General features: G+C 39.1%; 1 protein-coding gene across 1 annotated transcript in view; it reads right to left on the bottom strand.

The window, feature by feature from the left end:
• EPC2 (enhancer of polycomb homolog 2) overlaps positions 1-17,337 on the bottom strand; it is a 49,397-nt gene that overhangs the window by 11,239 nt on the left and 20,821 nt on the right. Inside the window, exons 3-10 of the mRNA XM_061445250.1 lie at positions 11,665-11,810; positions 8,661-8,867; positions 7,726-7,874; positions 7,340-7,472; positions 5,187-5,378; positions 4,852-4,941; positions 2,396-2,541; positions 1,953-2,296 (exon numbers count right to left, since the gene is read on the bottom strand). Coding sequence (XP_061301234.1) covers positions 1,953-2,296; positions 2,396-2,541; positions 4,852-4,941; positions 5,187-5,378; positions 7,340-7,472; positions 7,726-7,874; positions 8,661-8,867; positions 11,665-11,810 — 1,407 coding nt within the window. The remainder of the gene's footprint in view (positions 1-1,952; positions 2,297-2,395; positions 2,542-4,851; positions 4,942-5,186; positions 5,379-7,339; positions 7,473-7,725; positions 7,875-8,660; positions 8,868-11,664; positions 11,811-17,337) is intronic.

Below are 17,337 nucleotides of genomic sequence, written 5' to 3'. Positions count from 1 at the left end.
AAAAACCCACCTTTTTCTTTCATTTATTTTTTTCACACACTATTATACTATTAAAATCAGATATATCCAGCTTCCATCCCAAAATATTCTCCAAGTTTTTTAAGGCAGACTCCACCCTCAGAGAAACACAAAAGTCTCACTGCAGCAGAATTCAAAGTCTCAGAAGTTTGTCACCTGGCTAATCCCGTAAGTAACTGACATGATAATTACAAAAAATTTTACAGAAAAAAATCTAATCAACTTCACCTGTGTCTTTTTAAGACCTTTCCTTACCTTGGTGTCATCACAATTTACTCATGCAAATGGAAATCTTACTTGCTCTTGTTATATAAAGAGCTACCAGCAAATTCTCCATCGTTCTTTACAGTTTATAGTCCACGTTTCACATCCTTAACTGTGACAAATAGCATTCCTATTTTCTGCAACTGCTTTAACGAGAAATCTCTTGATGCTTATCAATAATCCCATCACACAAAACTGCCCCTTCAGCTACACGTGCAACTCTCCAGACCTTCAAGTTCCTTACAAAAAAAAAATATACAAAACATGACCACAGCACATTATGCCTGTTTGCTTCTTACAGCGGAAAAATACTCTTGTGCAGATCTTTTCATGAGAGAACAATATAAATTTACAGTGACTATACTGAAGAGTTATAAAACTATTAAGCACTGAGTATTTACTCCACTGTGTCAGTACTACACTGCTGTTACTTGATAAGCTAATGCTCAGTCTTTTAAAACCGTAACATAGAGAAATCTGCTTTTGTCTTCAAGAAATTTAACACATGAGTTCTAAAGGTATGTTATTGAAAATTAAATACCCAATCCTGCAACTGACTTTAAAAGAGACAAACTGCTCCACATCCATATAAAGGTAATTATGGGATTCATAATCAGCCTATTACCCAATTATCCTGTTTTACAATACTTAGTCCTGTATACACACAATAGAGTAGGAAAATACTCAAATGCTTCTTATCCTTGGTAATACCTTTCTTGGCATATCTCCAATTGTTCAGCCTTTTAAAGAACTGTACATTTATGATGACAAAGAAGTGACAATGTTAAAACTTAAGCAATCACAATTTATAGTACATGAAGCAAGTGATGCAAAAGCTGCTAATATAAGCTTAATGCAGTTTTTTTTCTTTTGGTGGCTTTTATTCCAGGTTTAGAGCTTCTATACCCAAAATCGCTAACAAAGATAAGAAGTACTGCATATATTTTACATTCTTGTGAAAATACTACAAGACACTTCTTTTTTTGAATGTAAAACTGTTTGGACAGTTTATGTTATATGTCTTGCTCATCCAGAGCTATAGGGTCATAAAGCTGAACAGTAAGAGATGCTGCACTAGCTATGAGAGTTAAGAGACGACATTGAAGCAAAAAGGGAATCTCTTATCACGCTTAAACAGTGGCTGATGATTTTCTGAAAAATCAACAGAGAAGGTGCATCACTGGATGCTTCAGTTTCAAAATTTTTACTATGACAGATACCAACAGAAAGAGCCATTTCCAGACTTTTTCATGCCTGTTCAGTAGATGCTTACTAACTTACTACTTGTCTTTAGAGATGGTCTGGCAAAGTCAAAAAGCAAAACTGACAAGAAAAACACACTGCTTTTCTTTTTCATTTAGAAAGAGCATTCTTTTCTCCTTGAAAAGGTTAGACCAATTAAAGTCTTTAAGAATCAATCACATACACTTAAGCAATTCTTAAATATGAGCAGAATCCCTCCTTTGAATAATGCACGTTTAAGTCTAGCACTTTATCAAGATTCTACTGAGAACTGTTTGTGAAAAGCTTCTGTATATCCTAAGAAATACAAGATAATTAGCTTGTGTCTCTGGTTTAGGTACACATCACTCCTGAAGATACTATCAGTCCAGTCACAAGTGAAAACACTCAGTATTTTCAGTTCCAGAAGAATTCAAATCCTTGCCTACCTGATATGCCATTCTTGCTGGTGTTCAATAAAGCTACAGATGCTGCAGAGACTCTTTTATTGTTCACAGTCTGCCCTGTTTTCCTTGAGGTACATTCTTCGTTATCACTGTCCTGTAGATTTAGTAGCCTTGGCTGAAAACACTGCAGTCGACATGATCTGATATTGCTTAGTATTTCAGAAAGGGACAGTCTGTTTTCACAATGTTTATTGGAAGCATTGGTCCGTGAAAAGTTAGAAGAAAAGTCTAATGTCTGGGAAGAGCTTGAAAAACTGTTCAGCATTTCTGGGTCAATCTGTCTCAAGACAGGATCATGTTCTGTAGATATTCGGTCCATTATAACCCTGATTAAAGAGGATGAAAAAAGATGTTAGTTTAACTATCTCTCTCTAATGCTTTTGTCCTCTGAAGAGGCATGTAGAGTACAAATACTGGAACTGTACCTTCCACCCCTGCCAATTCGTCTCCTTGCAAATCCTATACATCTTCTTGGAATTGTAAGGGTTGTAAGGCAATGCCTGAACCTCAGTTTGTCCAATTCTGCCAATTCTGAGTTTTCATATGAAGAATTAGTTTGGTCCAAACGAGGCTGTAAAGAAAAAAGGAAATTTTCATTTTCACTACCGAGTGATTATCATGCACACGCTACAGTACAGGAAATGCCTACAGAAGCAACAATTAATATGCTTAGATATAAAACAACTTGGACAAATAAAAAAAAAGTGAACTCACAAAGCAGAAAATCCTCATTACTTGATTACTGTATGCACAGCTCCAGTGCAAGTATCACACTGTAAGAGGACTAACTTTTAGTACTTACTGTAATAGAAAATACCAAACAGACCTGTTCATTTATCAAAGGCCCTGCTGAATCACCAGGTGTACAAAGCAAAGCAACAATTCCCAACTCAGACAACTTGCAACCTAAGTGTAGGTAACTTCAAAAGGGGTTCCTGATTTTGCAGTTTAGTTTTAGCCATAAAACACACACTGTCCAGGAGAACAGACACTGATCTGAATGGCCCTGGTTCCAATACCTATGTGTGAGGTGTCCCTGCCCATGGCAGAGGGGTTGGAACTAGATGATCTTAAGGTCCTTTCCAACCCTAACTATTCTATGATTCAGTTACTGGATCCTGACAGTGTATTTTCTGTATCAGCTTACCTTAGGGCATTTTTATTACTCCATTAATATCTTTGTTATTACTGTGAACTCAAAACTGTGTAATCTTTACAGGCAGAAATGCTGTCTACTGTCTGAAATGTCTTCTATGACAAGTTAATAAATATTCTTTAACTATCTTTGTGATCAGGTTAAACCTACAGCAACAGTAGTGCTGTAGATTCAATGAATTTATGTTAAGAGTTAACCAAAATTCAGATGGCTTCAGTTAAAAAAAAAAAAACCAAACCTAATAGGCTAACATTAAGGCTGTTAGCCTCCTTCTAAACAGCAACTGAAAAATAACAGAAAAGAATGAAAATACAAGTTTTCAGTTGTCTCAACTTCTTTTGCAAAGGAGTTAACTCACAGGAGTTAACTAAGAAAAAAGGGGGAAGGGGGGGGGGGGGGGGGAATGGATATATTCTAAGCAAGCCTCAGGTAACGCTCTGGAGCTAGGCAGAAACGGTTACGAGATCAGCAATCAACAGAAAATAAAAAAAGAAATCCAACCAAACTGAAAGAACAAGGAAGTTAAGAGGCCACGCAAAAAATGAGAGGCAAACAGACAAGTACTGTCTTAAATAACCCACTAATACAACTCTAAAAGAAGAGGAGTAGTTAAAAACTATGACATATTCTTGGAAGGATCAAGTTGTAGTCGCTTCCAGAATACCACAGACAACATACCAGGACAATGCGAAGCAGGAACAGTTGCACACATCTGACCTGCACAAAGAACTTCAGGACAACTTCTGCAAGATGCCCATGCTATAATTTTGGTATTCTGGGGGATATTTGGGCTTCTGAAACAGCCCATCCAGTGATTAAGTGACTTCTCTGGCTTTAAAGGTTACACAATACATGATCAGTTTGTCATGTAATTTCATACTTCCCATGGAATGCAAGCAAAGAAAAGCCAGAATCATTATAGCATTTTGTTGCCTTTCTTGGTCCTCTGCAGCCTAAAGCTCCCCACCCATAAGCACGTGCTTGGTAAAAACAAAAAACAAACTCCTTCACTGTCAGTGGCTCCCGTGCTTCAGCAGGAAGGTTGGACTAGAACTCTAGCAGTCACTGCCAACCTTGACCATTCTGTGACTCTGTCCTGAGATGATGACAGGACATCTAAAATCTGTCCTCTGCACATTCTTGCAATGGCAGCCTGATGTTTTTCACTATATCTACCCTTTGCAATAATTTCAAAAGAAAATTTTTACTTAAGTATATGAAAAAAATGGATTAAAGCCTTTTGCTTCAACAGCAGACTACTCAATGCCCTGGCATGACCTTTCAGCCGGCCCAAGTACTGGGACAACTAGTACCTAAATCTAACAAACTCTAGAAGCTGGGAAGGACGGATATGCTAGGAAAGCTGAGGAGCACAAAAAAATCTCTCCCTTCTTAACACTGGCTGAAGGCCTTTGATATCCCTTCAGATAATCACGGAGGAACAGTACAGCAAGAATGATCTTCATGAAGACTAAAAAAGATTGTCTTTGGATTCACCTAACAATCAAAGCTCTGGTGGTAAATGTGGGAACAGAAGAGCTATTACATTAGCACTGTGCCAAACAAAAAGAAAAAAAAACAAACAAAAAAAAACCATGACAAAACTAAAAACAAAAAAAAAACCCACAAAACCACACCACCAAAACACTCCCACCAACAAACAAAATACCATCCCCCACCCCCAACCCAACACAAACCACCACACTAATCCCACAGCAGTCTTACAGCATAATACTGGCATCCTGCTCTTCTCCTGAAAGCACAAGGTCCGTCAGGATCATTTTCTTCTTCCGTTTCTGATACTGGTGAGGGTACCTAGACCAGAAAGCAAAGACATTCTTCCAATTGCCATGTTTATGTTTAGGTTTTTTATTTATTATACAAGTTCATATTATATAAACTGCTACCCTTATATAGGTAAGGATATGCAAGCTTCTCTGAAGCATAGCTTGAAAACAAACTCCACTGTCCAACAGAGTTATTCTCTATTTCAGGCTAGACTGGCCAAACTGAACTGTCTACCTTTTGTACACTGAGATTCTGTAAGAGTATTATATTACCTGTGGGAACTCATCTTCATCTGAACTGTGAAAGTCATACTGTTTAATGTCACTCTTGTTGATAACAGGCAAGGGCTCAGCAGAGGGCTGTTGTGGAGTTACTACACACTCTATTTTAGGTTTCTTTAGATACTTCTTCTTTTGACGTACAACATCTGACACCTCCTCCTTTAGAGATGAGTGATGAGGATGCTGTTTGTTGAAAACAAAAAATTAGAAAAATTAAGGCATGAGAAGAGGCAATGTTAATTAACGATGTGACTGCTTAGCTTCCAAACCCTCTCAACAAGCAGTACCTGCACATTATTTCAGACACATAATGCAAAATTCACTCAAAACATTAAAAAACCTAGAACTTTACCTCTGATCATCTTTAGTTATTTTTATTAATACACAACTTGAAAGCTTTCAAGCCATATGACTGCCGAAGAGGTTTCTTGCTTTGCAGTACACTCAGGATATTGCAATTGGAAATCCTATTCCAATTATTTTACAAAAATCTCAGTTTTCTGTGGCAAGCACTTTCAATTTTCTGAACCACTCAGATACATTCAGAAGAAACAATCTAATCTGTTCCACATTTCTCAGATAGTTTGTACATCTTTTGAGATGTTATTTGGTTTTGCTATGTCAGATTTTGCTAACACAAACGCTCTCTAGTAAGCAACTCCATCAATATTAAACCATTCACTTGAATGTAAATACTATTAAACTTTTAAATTAAATGGAAGATTACTTCTCATGCAAAATTCTCAATTACAAGTAAAAGCCAGTGCAGTTTTGAAAAAGCGTTCAACTTTACCCCATATTACCACTTAACAACTGTCTGAGTGAAACTCCAGTAATGGAGCTCAGCTTCACCATCGCTGATGAGAGTAACACTACTGCTGCACGAGAACCAAGGCGAGGGATTTGTATTCAATTCCATGCCCACTAGGTGTCGTGGGTGCTAAATACAAACTTTTGACGGTCTTCAACACTCCAGCCTCACATCCAAGCATTTTGTAACTGGCATTTCAGATTATTCCCTCAAAAATATGTTTTCATTCACAGTAGGGTGCATTTTTTTTTTCCTGTCACATTAACAGCATAACATCAGGTCTTACCCTTTTTCTGTTCTGTACTCAGCTCAGTAAGCTTAACTGTGATAGTGACATTAAAATGGCTAACTTTGACTTCTGGTTTTGATTTGTTTCAGGGGTTTGTTTGTTTTAAGTACCTTACCATCTAGTATTTATGTTTTAAAGCAAAGATAGCTCCTAAGAAGGACAAAAGAAACTTATAGCTTAAAGAACAGTTAAAGGAAACACGATATGAAGAAGTAGAAACAAGAGAAGCAGAACAACCATTTGTAATACTAAAATTATGCTAAGATTGGAAGCAGTTAATTTTGCAATTACTGCCTGCATTAACTGCAAGAAAACCACCCCAAACCTTATTTTCAGTAGTCATTTTAAAAACATTAACCACATTTGCTCACACTCTTCCACCTTTCTATGCTGACCTTTCTGCTGACCTAACACTGAAGGCCAAGTGGTGGCAGATATGAAAACGCCTACTCAGGATTACTGAGAAGCAGAAAGGGCCCAGTAATAACAAACTACTACAGATTCCAGGAAGTGTTTTTTTTTTTTAAAACATTAGTTGCCTGCAACTTTTTTCAGCTGTCAACAAGATGCAACAGTTGCATTTTCATTATTTTCATGTATTTTCATGACTGTCTTTGCACTGAGGGCCAGCCAGCACTCACAGACAATGCTGTCAGAAAAATTCAGCTCTAGACTCCCTCTGAAGGGAGAAGGAAAAATAATTCACTGCACTTCACAATCTCATGGAGGTCCTGATGACCACTGAATACATGCATGTTTACATCATCTTACAACGAAGAGCCAGAACCAAGAAAGAAAATGAAGACTAACTACTATAATGCTGCTGCTGTTTAAAGCATTAAAGAGCAGTGCCAGCCAATCCTTTTAAAACTCTGGTGGGAAAGACAGCAAACGTTAAACTGGAAGTAAGCATAGCAGTGTCCTGGTCTCCTACCTTCATGTATGGCAGCCTAATACTCAGTTTTCCAGTGCAAACATCTGCTGTGTACATCCAAAATAATGATGAAACAGATAACAGAAGACTTGCAGCAACAGAAAGCTTACCTTAACTTTACATTCTTGAACTTTGTGGTGATTTCCATTATGAAGAGTGGATGTAGTTGTGCTCATCTCTTTTTCAGGTCTGTTAAGCTTCACTTCATTGAGGATTTCACCTCCATAATCACCCAAATGGTACCTCAAAAAATACAATTAAAAATATACTGCATTTCCACTGGGAAATATTTGAAAGCCGCAAAACAGGCAAACAGTCTGCATAAACCCCTTCTGGTTTAACTTCTGAAGTTTATGGCACCATGTAAACCTTCAGCCGTGCATGTGTGCAGAAGACTAGCATCCATAATTACAAGAAGTGTTTCAAACATTATTTGATGAAAATTAGAACCTTGGAGTTATAAATGACTTCTTACAGATAAAATTTTCCATTTTACCTTTTCTCAACAACTTCTAATGTTAAATGCAATAGCTCGCGTTTTGTTTTCTCTCTTCTCTTAATCATCTCCAGAATTGTTATGGCTCTACTAAACTCTCTTCTTAATTTCAACATCTTCTCATAAGATGCTTCATCATTCTTTCGATTCTATTGAAAGATTAAACAAATATTAAGTCAAAAGCAAAGCCTGTGAGGCATAAATAGCAAAAAAAGTTACATAATGCTGCTGCAAGTGAGAGCATCATACAAGTACACCCAGAAGCAGCTCTGCTTAAAGCAAGACCTACTTGGTAAGCAAAGCCACAAAAAGCAAACAAAACTCAACTTCTAAGAGCAAGCTGAAAAAGAAGTTTTCATCCATTCCCCCCCCCCCATGCTTTGTCTGCTCAGATTCTGTATCAACCCAGTGGAAGTTCTGTCAGCCAAAGAATTACAAGACTTGGTTCCTAGAACACTTCTTTCACCTTGATTCTGCACACAGGTTGTTTACATATGTGTACAAAGTTGATGTAAAACGCTGAATAATTACATACTTCCTAGTTCAAATCAATTCATCCTACAAATGATGTTTACTCCATGGCAAATGGAAGATCACTTTCGCCTATTCCACAGAAAAGGAGGTTTGTAACCTAGCAAGTCCCACAGCTAGTGTGTGCGCCAGTCCCTAAAAAACGCCCTTTCAGTTTCGGCTTTCTACAAAAAGCAAGACTATAAACTGTCTCTGAAGAACTGATGAACACATTGATTACACCATCCAGGGGGTTTGAAGTTTAGCTGGGACATCCAATATTGCAACCATTAATAGAGATAACCAGATCTATAACTGGATACCACAGGACAGATCCTGCAAGACGCTGGACAGAAATCAAAATGATTCCTATCATGGCAGGATTTGAAGTGACAAAGTTAAAACAGTAAAGTTTAAAGAGTTACCTTTCTTGTCTGCATCTTCTCAGTTCTCCTCCGGAAGGCAACATAAGGGTCATTGTTGGTGGAGCCATCCCTCTTCTCTTGTTTGATTTGGGGGATGAGGGATGGCCCTCGGCAATTCTTACGTTTTCTCACCCAGTAGTCATATACAGCCTTAATAAGGTAGTCATCCTCATTTAGCAGCAATTTAGCTTCCTGAAGTGTTACAAGCTAAAAGAAAATTCAAAAGGTGCAACTGAGATGGGGATGGGGAGCAGTGCAGGGAGAAAGTCACTCTACACTCACATCTCTTACACACTTTATAAATAAACTTAATCCTTTTCTAGTATAAGACAGTAAAGGGAGGAAAAAGTGTGTAAACTGAAGTACTTAAGGCACCAGCTTGTCTTCTTAGGTTAAACATGCAGTTCCCGACTTTTCTGAACCACCATCATCTCAGAAGCTTTCATACCATAGCCTAGAACTCCATCAATTTTTCATTAAATCAAACAATGACAAGCACAGGATATAACTAACTTACTACACCCTGCTGATCATGATTTGGGAATCACTTTGACTATTTTTTTCCCTAAAAAGAAGTTTCTTATTGATTAGCCATTAGAGATGCAGGATTCTTTGCACTTTAATGTTGGTTCCCCCAGAAGATGTTTTACTGTAGATATAATATATTCTGAAGTAAACTATTTTCTTCATTTCCCCCCTCCCACCCTAGCCCCTATGCTAGGATAAACAGAAAAAGAAACAATACATTTCAGAAAAATTAGAATATCCTAAGTGTAGCCACTGCTACTATGCAAGTGTTCGCTCCAGCCAGAACAGGAGAACACACTTGTAATCTACAGAACAATTAGAAAAAAACACTGGTTTTAGAAGAAAGGGGAAAAAAAGTCACCAAATCCCTCTGTGCTTAGGGCTGTATGCAGCATTAAAACAATTTTGCACCCATTCTACCAAGAATAGATATTAGCCTGGTTAACCAAACACATGTACTGACCAGCATACCCTAATCTGTATATGCAAGTTGGTACAACTGTGTTTAGCTAAAATACAACTTAAACATCAATCTATCACTGTGAATATTACTTAAAAATTATTTGAATCTTGTTTTGTCCTTTGTTTCCTTTTTTACACTATTTCTTTAAAAAAAGAAAAAAACCAACCCCAAAACAAAAAAACACCAACAAACCACCCTAAATGGACTCTGCCTTAAATACAAGTTAAAGTGACCCTGCTTGCTTGTGTTTTTGCAAGTACCACCAGTAACACAGATGCAGTCACTATATTCTTTGCTTAAATCTGGTTATCAAAATGCCTGAGGAATGTCTGGAACCTTCCCCTTGGCAAAGCAAGCATTCCCACCAGCATACTACTATATTACGGATGTAAGTCATGTCAGCTGTAAATGAATTCTGTAGTAGCCCCAAGTGGGATTCAAGAGCACTATAAAGGCCATGTGGGGAAGGAAGCTGCCAGACAGCCAAACTTCTTTCTCTCCCAGCCTCCAAAAACCTGCAAGAGCGTTTTTTTACCTTACTATTCCTAGCAGAGCTCAGGACAGAACTACTTTACTAAAAATTTTCTGTAGCCCAAAAGCATGACAATCATCTTGAACACACACACAGCAATCCCTTACATTGGTCTGAAAATACTACACAGGAAGTCCCAAAGACATTTAATTTACCAAGAGGGATTTCTCCTTACACACTTCACCCTCAGGGCGGGGGTGGAAGCCTATAAGAATCAATTACTATACTTCATGTATTTTCTATCATGGACTTCCTTAAATAAGGACTTCCTGGTTCAAAATTCTCTTCACCTTGGTAATGCTTCAGTGTTACTTACATTCAGGTGAAAGAGACAGAGGCACCTGCCTACACAGAGACATCCATATTCTTATTTTATTTTAGGAAAACATCCTTCAGTTCTTAAATTTGACTTCATTACTAAAGGAATGAAAGATGAAGCCAGCATAAGAAGAATGCAAATTGATCTTGAAAAGCAATAACCAGAACCATTCTAACTGAAAGCCAAAACAGGGGTATCTACATCAAAGCTCTAAAGAGATCTGGGTACCACATGTTCAATAAGTATCATCATCCAAGGTACTGTGCAATTCTTTTCTTCACATCCCACCTTATTAGCATAATAAGACCTAATTGTTGTTGAAGTCACTCCAAAGCATAAAGAGTACAACATTTTGGCCTCTTAACAGATAGCATTCAACTAAATGAGGCAGAGCTATGGATCCTGCAATGGATTTTTCACTCCCACAAAACATCCATCTCACTGAGAAATAACTCTGCCTATTTCAAACTTGCCTTTCAGAAACCGATCCTTCAGATGTCATTTTTGAGTTATGTTTTTGGCTTTAAGACCCTTCTCCAGACACTGACGTCCTGCAACACCTCAGGAACTGACTTAAAATACTGGTACGCTTCTGGTAAAAAGCTCATACTCACTTCTAAAGCAAGGAAACCAGTCTCTGAGTCTCAACTGGAATATAGCTTAGTTTCATCTGTGCAGTTTCTCCTACAAGGGCCTGGTCTTAATAAAGACGTTGCTTCACTGTCTATGCGTCTATATTTCTAACCTTCAAACATCAAATGAAGTCAATGTCCGCTAGTACCAAGTGAAACAAAGAATTCAGATTCTAGCCAAATCTATACACCTACTGATCACAAGGTTCTTCCATACAAACACAGGTAAAACAAGATGCTGGAAGTTGTCCTCTTTAACACACTGTGATCAGGAACTAAAATTTAAAAACAGCTCCCCCTCAGTCATTCCCAAAAGCTCCCTCCCTCCCTGTTTTTAATAAATTGCTTATACTGACAATAGGAGACAGCAATGTGATTTCCGTAAAACTGCAGACTTGCACAAACCACTTATCCTGTTAGCAGGAAATAAAAACAAACTGAAAAACAAACAAAACACCCTACCCAGAACCACCCCACCAGAAAATTCAAAAGTCAGAAAACCTCAGTGATTTCTTAACACAGGACAATACCTGACTAGAACTGGCTTTTTCGAGTCTGTCAACCATTATTTCAAACTGCAGCGGCTTGATTTCCATCTTCCGATTTAGTCTGTTCAGTAAGGTTTCATCCTCCGAGTCCATATCATAATCTGGCTGCTCATTGTCCAGATTAAAAGCTGAAACAAAAATACACATGCACAAACCACACTGAAATGCTTCGTAAATGACATACTGTGGAAATACAGAAGCGTGCATCTCACAATCAGAAATCAAAAACAATCGATAAGATTTCAGAAAGGCACATTAATGCCATGCCACGCCACTTCTTTCTTTGTAATGATGTTTCCCAGTGTAACAGCTGCAAGACAGTACTTAAAAGCTGCTTGTCTCTGACTTTGAATGAGGGCAATCAAAGAGGTTTCATTTCATTTTAAGTGGCTTGAAGGGGTGACAGGGAAAAAATTACTAGAGGCATAGAAACTTGAATACATCTTTGCAAAACTAGCAAAACCACTTCCTAATACCGTTATAACACATCTCCTTCCGAATATCATGATAAGACTCTTAACAATTAAGATTAATTTTCATTCAAATCTCAGACTTGGGAGAAAAAGCACATACACATCAGTGCCAATATAATTTCAGCTGCCTGGTTTTAGATAGTTCAACAAGCGTGGAGTCTCATAACACTTAACACGACTAAACTTTTTTCCCTTTTTTTCCCCTTCATATAACTGTGCAATAAACTGTAAAAACGCTAGACCAGACGGGAATTGCTACTTTCTCTCCAAAACCAACTTAACTCTAGGTGTAGAGACTGAATATTCCTCCATACACTCCAAATAGTAAGTTCCCGAGCTCACAGCAAAGCTAGTGTCTTTGTTACACATTGTGCTACTCATCTTCCATACTCAATTCCATACTTTCCCTAGCCAAAGTTTATAACCCTACTAAAAGCAGAATGAAGATATTTAGATAACATAGCAGAAACTAAATTTACAAGTATGAGCAAGTTGCATGCAACAAGAATTAGTAACAGGACAAGGGGGAATGGCTTTAAACTAACAGAGGGGAGATTTAGATCAGATATTAGGAAGTTCTTCACTGTGAGGGTGGTGAGGCACTGGCACAGGTTGCCCAGAGAAGCTGTGGCTGCCCCATCCCTGGAAATGTTCAAGGCCAGGATGGATGGGGCTTGGAGCAACCTGGTCTAATGGAAGGTGTCCCTGCCCATGGCAGTGGGGGGTTGGGACTGGATAGTCTTTAAGGTTCCTTTCAACCCAAACCATTCTGTGATTCTATGATTCTATGAAATGCTAATTGTACCTAATAAAACCTTGAAGGGGTGAAACACCAACAACAATACTCAATGCAATCAACAAGCTAGTGTATTAACAGCAGTGAAGTCTTGTTGAAATATATTCTTACTAGACAAATAGCACTACCTCATTTTTACTCTCTTAACTCATGGCTGTATCTGAGCACTAACTTAAAGAAAACCTCTGCTACTATGCTTCCCAGGGTGCTTTGAGAGGAGTGCAGAAGAAAAACTTGGAAGACCAGGAAAAAACAGGAGCAAACAAAAACATCTAACAGGTATCTTTAAAGCAAATTATAGTATTTTCTTTCCCATGGTTTGACCAGTTAACTAACAGGCAGTGAGCAACATACTCTTGCTGTATTTCAGGCTAGCCAAGACCACTCATTCTGTATTCCAATGCAATAAATTAGCTAAGCCACTGCCAGCATTTAGTCTATTTGGGCTGTGTGTGGTAACTTGATCAAATACAGCTGAGAAGTGCTACTAAGGAGTTTCTTAAAATTTTCAGCTGTGAAATGCTACCTCTCCAAGGAGACACTGCTTGACTGTACTAACATCACCTAACACTGACACCACCACCTGGTCAGAAACCTTCTCTGGCCTAACACACACACAAGAGTAAATATACTATAAAAAGTTATTTCAAGAAGAAATTACTAATAATGGGCTGAAAATATGTATTAAGTGGAATTATTAATAATACTAATTCAGTAATACCAGTTGCATGGCCATTTTATTTAACACACGTTATTGGGTCATTGGCCACGTGACCCACAGTTCTCCCTTTAGCAGCCGTCTACTGAACTTTTAAAAAAAAAAAATATCATAATTCTGTAAAGCTGCATTAAAAGCATCACCAGCCAGGACTACACACCTGAGAGGAAAGACTCTTGCAGCACCTGGGGCGGCTGCCATACAGTCCTGTTCAACATGCAGAATAGAGTGACCAGCCAAGACCAACTGGTATGTATCAGTGCTGGCCTCTATGAAACCAGTCTGCTACATAGAATATTCACATCCTGTAAGCTTTGCTCCAACTTGTCCTGCATGGTCCCAGCCAAATCACCTGGGAGCACAGTGTTGGCACCAGCATCGCATTCCATCAGCTGTATACGGAAATGGGGTGCACTCTCCCACCTGAGCTGTAACCCTCACAGTCCTTAACTTCATTAATGCAAATTGCAAAAGCTTCTCACACCCCAAGAGCAGCCCCAGAGCCAACAACACTACTATAGTCCTAATGTACACTGTGAAATCACATTCAAACAACTCTGGTCAAGGTAGGTGGCCAAAATTTTCTAACCCAGATGTTCCTGTTATTTTGGGAACAAAGCAGGTCTCCCTACTCGAACAACCAGGTGCTCAACCATGTTCTCACAGATGACATTCGAATGCACAGAAATCCATTAAAGTCCAGCACAGCTTTTTTACCCTCAGACAGGTGTTGCTTACACCACAAAAACGTCAACCTGTCAGTAGATAATTCAGTAATCCCCTGCAAACAAAATGTTCCAAGTCAATTTTTCTAAATCAGTTATGAGTGAGCAGCAGGATCCCTATGACAGATGATGTGATGCTGTTCACCTGCAAACTGTAAGCAGTGCCAGTGTGCTTGCCTTCATTTCCACAATGAGGGAAGAAGAGTCACTGAAAGTTCTTCAACCATGCAGCTTCCTGAACCACCTTTCAGAACAAAATCATTCAGGCTCAAGTGAGATGAGACCAGCAGGAGACACTAAGCAAGAACAGAAAACCCCAACCATTCCACCAACAAGCAACTGCAAAGACCAAAGATCCTCAGAAACCCATTATGAATATTACTAATAAGAAAGCAAGATCTCCACCCTAAACAGTGAAGGCAGATTACTGCACTGTTGATATCTCCATCACTCCTACAGTGCAGGTCAGCTGGAAGTTGGAGTGTCCCTCCCTCTCACATCCTGCTGCTGGCCAGTTCAGCCATTTTGCAGAGTACCCAGTCAGCATCAGGAGCAGTTCATCCGCCCCTGTGAACCACTGGCTAAGTAACATGTCATGTCCACCTAACTTCATGCAGTTTATTACTTGCAAATTTAAATTACTTGCTGATAAAACATCAGCTTTCTTAGCAGTCATTTTGAGACTTCAGGAATAACAAATGAAGTGAAAAACTGGGAAATTGACAAAACTGTAATCATAAAAAAAGCACCAAAAACAAAACCAGAAACTGCATCCTGAATTTCAACTCTGCAAAAGTATTTTTTGTACAGCAGGTTGCCCAGGGAAGGGGTGTAATCAACCATCCCTGGAAGGATTTAAAAGCCATGCAGATATGGCACTTAAGGACAGTGTTTACTGGTGGGAGTTGGCAGGGCTGGATTAACAATTGGACTTGATCTTAAAGGTCTTTTCCAACCTAAATGATTCTCTGATTTTATTTTGACAATCAAAATGACAAAATTAAAGGTATCCAACATGTACTTGCCAGGACCAAGTTACAACAATTAAATCCAGTCTTATTTTTTTAAGCAAAAAGACACTGGCACTGTGAGAACAGCAGTAGACTCTGTCACATACCCTGCTCTCATACCTTCCAGCAATGCTTTTCTTTTGCTGGCAGTGGTTCTCATGCTATTTGTCATGACCTGTACCTAGCAACACAGTTCCGCTTTCAAAGAACAGAGGTTTACATGCAGGCCACAGGTTAATGCCACTAAAGCAATGGAAGCAATACTTGCATTCTACCTCTTGCTTTGGTGCAGGCAGGAAGGCCACAAAGCCTCAGCAGCCTGCGGAGGTGTATGACCCTCAGTAAATACAAGACTATCCCTTTTCCTTTAAATGTTGCATGCAATCATAAGGAGTTAGTCAATCCCAAACTGGCTCGCTACAGCTCTGGGACACGCATGAAGCATCCTCCTTCCCTGAATGTTGTCCATCACTACTCTTTGAAACAGACTTTCACGTGACAATCCAACCAGTTTTCTTGTTTTCCCAAGCACTGAGTGAACTGTACTGGTTTCAGAAAAAAAGCCATTTTTCATCCTGGAGTTGGCCACTATTATGGCGGCTTGCTGGTTTCAAAAGCCATCACAAGACACAAGTGATTTATGTGCTGTGTGATGTAGCCATCCATCACTAACCCATTTCTGCCCCTTCCATAGCAACAGATGCAACTGCTCCTTCACACCTGCAAGAACTAGTGATGAACAAAACTCAGACCCAGAAAGCACTGTATTTCAGATGATCTGCAACTAGTTTGTGTATTAAGCACAACCAGTCTGGGATCTTCTATATCCCTTTCTTCTGGTAATTTCTGAGAGATTCCTCTGGTTGACCAATGAATCTAGTTTTCTTACTCCAAAGCAGTTGCTTTTCGCCACACTGCTTGTTTTTACAGAGCTGGACAGGGCTCCAGTGATCCTACCAGTGAAGCTGACCTTACATAAACAGTCAGAACTGGCTTTGCAACAGCAATTAGCAAGCCAACCAACATCCTAGTTTATTTACATCCTCTGCCACTCTAACCACTCCTGACAGCAGTGCCTGTCAGATACTTGCTTTTGTTTACTTGAGCTCCAATAGGAGCTGAGTTTATACTAACTTAACTGTTTTTAAGTTAAGTTGCATTAAATTCCATTAAACTTAACCAAATCAACAAATTTTATTTTGCCAACTAGATTAGGGCTGTGGTTCCACAGTCATTTTACACTGACATAGGCGTGAGCTACCACTGAAACAAGCAGTTCCACTAGCTTCCCTCCTCCCCAGCAAGCCATGTTCCTACCACTTTGCTTGTGCCAAAACCAGCCATTGTCCAATGAGCCAAGACAGAAAACTGATCAATATGGAGGTTCACCTAACCAAAAAATGAAAAATAAGCTTTCTTACACATCACTTCTCAGTGTTAGTTCACCCATGAGCACAACTGCCATTAGAAAGGCACTGGCAGTAAGAAAGAAGTGGACAGCAATGGTGGCAGGTACATCTGCGCTGATCAAGAGCAAATGAAGAACCACATCAGAGCAACAATATTCAAAGCAGTAAGAAAGCAGCAGAAATCACCTTCACAGCAAGCCTGCAGCACCTGACCGGAACAAAGCTTCCAACACCCACCCCCACCTGCACCAAAATACCTCAGCAGGGGAGGTGCCATGCAAATACCCACTTTACATATCCAGGCTGCAAACCCACAGCCAAAACAGATCCTGCCACAGCATCCTCTGAAACCATGGAACACACAATGAATAAAAAATGGCCAACTCAGTTATGTGAAATGTGCACACTTCTCTTGTGGGGTTGGGTTTTTTTTTCTGGGTGGGGGGTGGTTAGTGGTTGTTTCGTTGTGGGGTTTTTTTCGGATTTAAAGAGCAACTAGAGTTCATCCCACACAGCTTAATGAA

The sequence above is a fragment of the Pezoporus flaviventris genome, unplaced genomic scaffold (assembly GCF_033815535.1).
Source record: "Pezoporus flaviventris isolate CSIRO_AGI_PZ_B2104156 unplaced genomic scaffold, CSIRO_AGI_Pfla_v1 ptg000001l, whole genome shotgun sequence".
Classification (NCBI taxonomy): domain Eukaryota; kingdom Metazoa; phylum Chordata; class Aves; order Psittaciformes; family Psittacidae; genus Pezoporus; species Pezoporus flaviventris.
This window is presented reverse-complemented; position numbering and strand designations above follow the sequence as displayed.